The sequence below is a fragment of the Cyprinus carpio genome, chromosome A1 (genome assembly GCF_018340385.1).
Source record: "Cyprinus carpio isolate SPL01 chromosome A1, ASM1834038v1, whole genome shotgun sequence".
In the NCBI taxonomy this organism is placed as follows: domain Eukaryota; kingdom Metazoa; phylum Chordata; class Actinopteri; order Cypriniformes; family Cyprinidae; genus Cyprinus; species Cyprinus carpio.
The window spans coordinates 18,556,835-18,565,529 of record NC_056572.1 but is presented as its reverse complement, the minus strand read 5'-3'; the positions used below and the strand labels follow the sequence as shown (position 1 = coordinate 18,565,529).

Below are 8,695 nucleotides of genomic sequence, written 5' to 3'. Positions count from 1 at the left end.
GGTTTATATGTCTGCTATCTCGGCATGTCATGTGGGTATTACCTCGGGTCCTATGGCCAGCACCTCTAGTCTGTCGATTTATGAGGGTGCACGTCGGTTACACCCAGTGTCGAAGCCACTGGTCCCGCCTGGGACTGGCCGTGGTTCTGAACGCGCTCTCAAAAGCAATTTTGAGCCCTTGATAAAATTGCTTGAAGCTCACTAGCTCTAAAGACGGCTCTGGTACTCGCTCTCACTAAGCAAAACGGAGTGAGTGAACTACATGTTATCAGTTCACTCCTCATGTATGATATTGCGGCTCCAGGTGTCAAAGTCACTTTTTAGAACTAACCAGCGTTACGTACCCAAAGTGTTTGATCCGCGCTGGTGCAGTTCCAGTAGTGGACCTGCTAGCGCCATCCACCACCCTTTGCATCCCCAGAGGAGGAGAGGTTACACAGCTTATGTCCTGTTGCGTACTCTGCATATGTATGTTCAGAGAGCATACAATTAAATGGAAGCAATCAGCTGTTTGTCTCTTGGGCTGACTCTTACAGAGGAAGCCTATCTCCCATCAAGCGCCTTTCTCATTGGGTGGTGGAGGCTCTCTATATGTTACAATAATCGAATTTGGAGGCCCCCAAAGAGGACTACGAGAACACTTACTAGAGGCATGTGGCTAAGTTTCATGGGCCCTGTTTCGAGGCATTCTATTCAGGAAATTTGCGCAGAAGCCAGATGGTTCTTCTCCGGCACACATTTGGCGTTTCTAGAAGACTGGTTGTGACAGGAGCCCTCTCTGGCCCATTTGTTACTGGGAGTGAGTAGTAATGTGTAGTAATGAAATTTTACTAAAGGACGAGTTCATCATAGGTATTCTGTTTTCACTCATCGGGAGCTATGATTCAGATAATTACACAGCCTTTCTTAGTCTGCTTCGTCAGCAGATCGGCAATACGGGAGTTGTCTATATCAATCGGAGATACGGAACAAATGTTAGAAGAGAATGTTAGGTTACTGCGTTAACCCGGTTCTATGATAACATGAGTGAGGTATCTCACAAACACATTGCCCTCTGCCTATCCTGCACGGAGGAAGAGCTATGCGGAGAATGACGAAAATGGCAGTAGCTGCGGGTTTAAGACAGGGAGGCAGGGACTCCCTGATCGCTGCAGCAATTGGTATCATGTTGGCAGGGACGTGGTGTTATAAGTGCTTCCGCGATCGGCCACGCCCCGGTGTGTACGAAGCACTCACACTAGTTAAAAACAAACCGAGCTTGGGGTCAAACGCGTTAGGCATGGTTCAAATGCCTAGTGTGGAGTACCACTTCTCAGACTGGTTTCTTGAACGGACAAGGAGTTCACTTTACTCAAATGGCCTCCACAGTCACCGAATCTCCAATCCAATATAGCAGCTTTGGGATGTGGTGGAGCGGGAGGTGCATCATGGATGTGCACCAAACAAATCTGCAGCATCTGTGATGCTATCAATATCAATGTATGATTCCCAGCATCGCGCAAAGGTATTATCCAAACTGGGAAGCGTTTGTACAGAATCACAGCAGCGGCTCCAAAGCTCCATATTTCTTTACAAAGACAACAATAAATTTGGTTTTAGAGGTTGGTCAGTTATAACATGAATGTTTGAAGTCTTGGAAAGTTTGTAACATGGAAATTGCGTCTAAATGGGTAAACACAAAAACTGCTCCTTATCATGTCATTTCAGTTATACAAATATAGAACATGCGTTGCTACTGGTGTGGTTTTTTGTTGTTGTGTTGTGGTGTGTTGTAATTAATACGGTAACTGCTTTTAATCCATAGACGCTTACCCAGATATGCGCTATTAACCCAGTTATAGCGCAGTGTGTGTCCATAATCTCCAGGTCCATGTCGGAGAGAAGTCAATATTCGTTATGGAAATTACTGGTGGATTAAGCTCCGTTTTTGTAACGGAGCGGGAGAAGGAGAATTGTGAATTATTCTGTTGGATTTAAATCGTTAGGCTACAAGTAAGAATGGTCAAAATGTATTCTGTAGAGCTAAATATAAAAGTAGGCTATGCGTTTCTAGCCATCTTACTTTAATCTTAACGGTGCCACAGAATGCAAAAATCACTTGATTAGGTGGTGTGACACAGGTGGGTGCCGCAGTGGTGAAAACAACCAGCCTATAATGGTAAAAATCCACCCACTCATTGTTTTATAAATCCTACATAAATCATAAACTGATCTCCCACACTGCCAGTTCCAGATTTCTCACTACTATGACGTTAATAGTCGGGAAAGTCCCGCCCATGTTGTGACGCCTCTATGCCCTATTAGCATATACACAGCCCTGAGTGAGAAACACGGTCCGCCATTACCTGCTGCTGGAGGTACAATGTCAGTGCCAAAGAGCCATTACAAACGTGTTGTGTGTTGGCATGCACCAACAAACATAGGAGTCTCCATAGAACACTGAGGACACGGTGGTTACATTTTATTCTCGAAGGAAACGTCCCAGAAAAAAAAAAACTGAAAAGTCTATATGGTTGTGCTAACACTGTAAGTTGGACTGCCTAACAAACGAGGGTCAGTTCAACGCTGGAGTTGGTGCAAAGCTTCTGATAGAGGATTTGATACCAACGCTTCATGCGCAAACATCCAGACTCCAGGACACAAGCAGGGCTCCAAACAAAAAAATCGAGTAAGGAGCATTGGCTCCTATAAGAAAAAAACTTAGGAGCCAAATAATTTTTTTTAGGTGCCACAGAATCAAAACGTGTTTTATTTATTTTACGATTATTATTATTTATTTATTTTTATTTCAACATTTCAATCATACTGTCATGTGTTTATGTCCTCATCTTTTTCTTGACTTTATCAGCATTTAATCCATCTTGTAGATGACTCCTGGGAGACTAAGGTTCACTTAAAGTGGGAACTAAATGTATTTTCCAGCTTGAAATCTACAGTCACAAAGAAGTGTTCTTACACAGAATCTGTACCAGTATCATGGAGCATAAGCATCACTTGGCCACTGAGCGGTAGCTTGGGCGTCCTCCTACATGAGACATTTCAGTAAGTTGTACTGTAGGCTCTCATAAAATAGCCTAAACTTTTGATGTTAATTGATATTCATTATGTACTATATTAGTAAAGAGAAAGATTAAATGGGTTCACTTGCCCTTAAACTGAGGCGCTAAAGCGACTGCGCCTGCTGCATTAAGGAGCGCCAAAACTGTAGGCCTATTGTTTGAATTTCGTTATGAATTTGGAATAATTTTTAAGCTGGTACTTTTTATTAAAAAGTGACAAAGCACAGAGCTTTTTGCGATTACTGGACGGCAAGTGCACTTCAAATAATGAAGTTCACGGATTAAAAGAACACAGACCAAGATCTTGTTTAGAAGAAGCCAAATTAGTTATTATTATAAACGAGAATTGTTTTAACGATATTGCCAATATCAAACAGCTGACAGCTTTACCTGTTCTAGTTTGTTCAAGTTGTGCACGAAATAGACGGTGTATTTTCTGCACTTTCCCTTTCTGAAGTTCTCCGTCATTTTCTCTCTCGCTGCACAGCGGAGCTGCGTTTATCAGACTGTGTGCGTCAGCACTGATGTGCGGCAGAGAAGAGGACTGTCTGAAACTCTTTTTCCACTAAAACTTTGATGCGCATCGTCTCAGTTTAATACGTGAACATAACAAAAGATTTGATCGCAAAACAATTAGGAAAAAAGGCATTACATTCAATTTTTTTAAGTTATAACATGTAAATATATACCCAGATAGCAATAACACTCGGGCTGATTCTGTCTGAAATGCGTCTCTGTCGGTTCAGATCTCGGCATCGTGAGAAGATAATGGGCCCAGAAAGCCGCGCCGACTCTACAAACACTTCTGGCGGACAGATGGCTTTTTCTCTATGGGCCGATCTCGGCTGAAAGCTGTTGTACAAGCGGCAGGTCCACACTCGGTGTAATTGTGTGTATTAACCTTCGCACCGAGTTCGTTTTATCACAGACGGGGCGCTGCTAGAATGAAGCAAATCATCCGCCTGAGAAAACTTTTTTTAGCGGTTAAATCCTGAGGAGCTTTCGGCGGGTAGTCGCCAGTGGCGACCTCAGCAAAAACGTCACTCGCAAATTAATATTTATGGTCGCAAACGCGACTGTTTTAGTCGCAGTTTGGAGCCCTGCAAAGTAAGCATAATGCCTCATATTTTGTTTTCCAAAAGAGATTCTTGGCTTTCTGTAAGGCTAATGTTGCTAAAGGTACCATTGATTCTGCCTGTTTTCAATAATGCTGCCTTCACGTGCTACCAGAATGATCGTGAATAGGAATGTGGTAGTTAAAAATTGTGTTTAGAAGCAATGTGAGGATCAGTACATGGTCTCCACCAGTTAAACCAGAGGTCTTAAACTCAATTCCTGGAGGGCCACGGCTCTGCAGAGTTTAGCTCCAACTAGCTCCAACTCACATCTGCTTGGAAGTTTCTAGTAATCCTGAAGACCTTGATTAGCTGGATTAGGTGTGTAGAATTAGGGTTGGAGCTAAACTGTCCTCCAGGAATTGAGTTTGAGACCAGAGTTAAACAGTAACACCGGTATGCCCGCAAGCATGAGCTCATGAAGCTCCGCATTCTTCTGAGAAGGGAGGCAGGAGCATCAGCTCATTTTCATTTAAAGGGGACATACACAAAAAACAGCACGTTTTGGCTCATACCCTAAAAGTGTCAATTTCAACAAGCTATAAAAATTACATGTGGGGTAATTTGAGATAAAACTTCACATACATACTCTGGGGACATCAGAGAACATTTAAAATATTGTATCAATGCATCCTATGGCACCTTTAATATTTTTTTTAGAAGATGTCAATATAATTTATAGATTGTTTTGTGTCTGTGTTCGTCTTGTGTCCTTGTTTGTAATTTGTGCCTTGTAACTGACCTGGAGCAATATAATTATTCATTCTGTTTTAGCTATTTGTTAAGGGGGAATATTGTGTTTAAGTCATTATTTGTTCATAGAGATTCATTTAATAAATTAAAAGGTGTGTTTCTAACCAAGGTGAGCGTTCATAATATTTTTATTAGGCCGAATGTCAGTATGTTTCATGTCCATTTATTGTGTCTATAGGTCTGTTTCTGTAACTGAAGAACTGAAAATAAATAAAAGGCGTAAGTTTGTCACGTCAGTCGTAAGTGTATGTACAGGATATGTACAGAATACAATATTTACAGAAGCTGTTAATAATGAATGAATAATGAATTTCTTATGCATATACTCCATTGTAACTTAAGATCCTGAGCAAGATGAATTGTTTGTTGTGAGTTTGATAAAATGTTTTAAGTTTTAATTTGCTTAAGGCAATTAAAAATTAAAAAAGTTAAAATGGGTAAATCTTCTATTTTTAATTCTTCATTTTCTATTCTGACATACTCCGATTCATGTTAAAACACACTAGACATGCTTATTCTGTGCATTTTTAGCATGTTTTGTGTGAAATCATGTTTATTTTTATTTTGTCCATCAAAAGTATGCTGTCACTTTAATTGAGTGTCAGCAGCACAGCAAAAATAGACTTGACGCTGAAACCCCTATTTCACTGCTGCTCCAATAATCCCCAGCTGCAGAACCGCAGAACACTTATGTCACAGCAGTCTCAGACAGCAGCACCACGCCAGCAGCGTCAAGCCAGAAGTGTGCCGAGCAAAAGTTATCTTACTAAGTATAGCGCCTCGTAGTGTTTTGGATGGAAATGGCAATGGCAATTGTATTTATATAGCACTATTTACTACAACCAGAGTTGACCAATGTGCTTTACAACATAATATCTAAAAACAGCAATAACAGAATGAAAAATAAATGTAAAACCAAGAACAAGGAGAGAAAGTAAAAAATAATAATTTTAAAGTGTTAATCTACATTGATGTCAAGTAAGCATTTTATTATAAGGATTTAAGCAGATGATAGATAGATGAGGTAGATAGACAAAAGAAAGCTTGATGATTTGAATATTTTAATTAATTTTTTTTTTTTTTTTTTTTACAATTACAAAATACACATTATCATACATAAGTAGCAAAAGATTAAAAAAAATCCAACTAAAAAAAATAAACAAAGGGTAAAGCAAAGCAGGCACCCATTTAACAATAATTATCAAAACTGATAAAAGAAAAATAAAATAAATCAAAACTCAAGAAACATGCAATTTATTTTAGGCCTAGTAAGACCACTTTTGCTCCGCCCACTTCCGGCTTGACGCTGCTGGCGTGGCACTGCTGTCTGAGACTGTTGTGACGTAAGTGTTCTGCGGTTCTGCAGTTAGATGTATCTCTGCTGCTGGTGTGAATGCACTCATTGATTAACATGCACATTGAAAGAAATACGCGCTTGCTCGCATGCTACTTGTTAGTGCCATTTGTCTAACAGTTCCTCCACCTAATCTGATCTAAATTGCTATAAAAATATAGCATTCTGTTTAAAATTCAAATGGGTCAGATACATCTTGTGGTCTGCGCGACTCGCGCATATGATCTGCTCTTTACTATTGTGTGTCTGGACTGGAGCAGACTGTGTGCATCTTTCAACCCAATGGAAAGCAAATTTACACTATTTGAATTGTTCCATGTCCCCCATATAGTGCGCTATGAGCAGTGGTAATTTTGACAGGCATTTTTGATTTAGTCTTAGTCTTTATCTTGAGATGAAAATGCTTAATAGTCTTAGTCACATTTTAGTCATTTGAGTCTTAGTTTTAGTCAACGAAAAGTCATTGCATTTTTCTCAACTTTTAGTCATTACTTTTAGTCATTATTTTAGTCAAACTGCAGTTACCAACATTTATTTTGGTAGCTATTTTACTGCTACTTATGTAGTTTTCAAACAAAAATAGTCATTAATTTTTCTCTCTTTAGACCAAATCAATTACGCTTATGATAAATTTCAATCAAGGATTGAATTTGGAAAAACTTGAATAAATGATGACAATTTTCATTTTTGGGTGAACTATCCCTTTAAAAGTAGTGAAAAGGGAGCAGCTATAAAAATAATAGTTGTTCATATATAATATAGGCCTAGATAATATACTGTATATATAATTTATAATTTTTGAAAAAGAAGCACAATAAGACAAATACGAAAGAGATACAAATTAAACTCATTTTTCAGATATGGTAGATTTACTTAACATGTATACATTTAACATTTTTTGTTGGTTAACATTAATGACACGGATATGTACTTCAATACCACGACTGAGGTGCACTTGAGCAAGGCACCGAACCCCCAACTGCTCCCTGGGTGCCGCAGCATAAAATGGCTGCCCACTGCTCCGGGTGTGTGTTCACGGTGTGTGTGTGTTCACTACTGTGTGTGTGCACTTTGGATGGGTTAAAAGCAGAGTACGAATTCCGAGTATGGGTCACCATAATTGGCTGTATGTCACGTCACTTTCACTTTCATTTAACTTAATTAATGCTGTCCCTTTAAAACAGAAGACTTGCATGTAACACTGACACACGTTGAGTTTTCACCCACCTGTTTACATTCACTTAATCCATAACCAACTGTATTTACGTGAGATACTCTACACGATAGACATTTGGACTGCTGTGTGTGTATTTGAGCACTGAGAACTGATAACACGCTGTATATGAGAACTGAAGAAGTGGAGTGTGCACAAGAGAGATCACTTCTATCAGCGCGATTCTGCCTATCCCACCTTCAATAACTTTAAATTAATCCACAAAGAATTATGACTCCCGGGAAAAAACAGACGTCTGGTCACCTTATCCCTACCCCTTCGGGTGCAGAGGCCATTGTTTCAGATCGCTAGTTTGCGTTTTGGTAGTCTGTCCATCCACTGCGGCTGCCATACTGAGACTAGATATGCAAACGCCCCTTATTCGATTGCAATCCAATCACAGGGACGCACATTTGATGGACAAGACAGTAGCCTATAGGATGTATTTTGAATATCCGGTTAACGGAGATGTGGCATAAATTTCATCATAGTTTTTATCATCATATATTAGATTTAGCTTCTCAACGTCTCGTCTTAGTCAAAGAAAAAATGTTCGTAAACGATTATTTTTCATCCTTGTCTTCGTTGAGGAAATTAACACCGACAATGAGCCATTCAGCATACAGAAAATACTAATTCTGTGAACAAGTGACCTATCAGCAGTTTATTTATAGTCTATTTGTAGTGTAGGGTCGGGACACTTCAGATTATAGAGAGCATTTGATTGGACAGAATGTTTGACGAGAAGCTGAAGTGCAGGGTATGTCATCCAAATCTTTGATCCATATTTGCAGAAATGAGAGTCTAAGTTTTGAATGCTTATATCTTCTAAATGTGAATTTTGTCATTGTTTTGGAGCACACTAGCTTATAGATAACCTTAAGGCTAACATATTCATACAAAAAAAAAAAAAAACTTCCATTTTGATTTCATGGGGACTCTAAAGCCATGGTTCGTGTATGCGTGTCTCGTGACAGATTCCTACCTTTGGCCACAGGGGACGGAGTCGGCACATGGTGTCCGCATCCTTGATGGCTTGACCGAAATTTTTCATTTCCATAAACAGCTCTGCCCGTCTAGCCAGGAGCCGACATTCACAGGGCTCTGTGGAGAGGAAAAGAGGTTTTAATAAAAGTAACAGAACATAAATTTAACTACATAATTTTAAGGAGGTTGTAAGCTAGATAGCTGTGGCTAAAAC

General features: G+C 39.6%; 1 protein-coding gene across 2 annotated transcripts in view; it reads right to left on the bottom strand.

The window, feature by feature from the left end:
* The window catches only part of LOC109085847 (LON peptidase N-terminal domain and RING finger protein 2-like), an 83,738-nt gene that overhangs the window by 39,977 nt on the left and 35,066 nt on the right, over nucleotides 1-8,695 (bottom strand). For both annotated transcript variants that reach the window (XM_042756292.1, XM_042756295.1), the window contains exon 2: nucleotides 8,480-8,598. In XM_042756292.1, coding sequence (XP_042612226.1) covers nucleotides 8,480-8,598 — 119 coding nt within the window. The remainder of the gene's footprint in view (nucleotides 1-8,479; nucleotides 8,599-8,695) is intronic.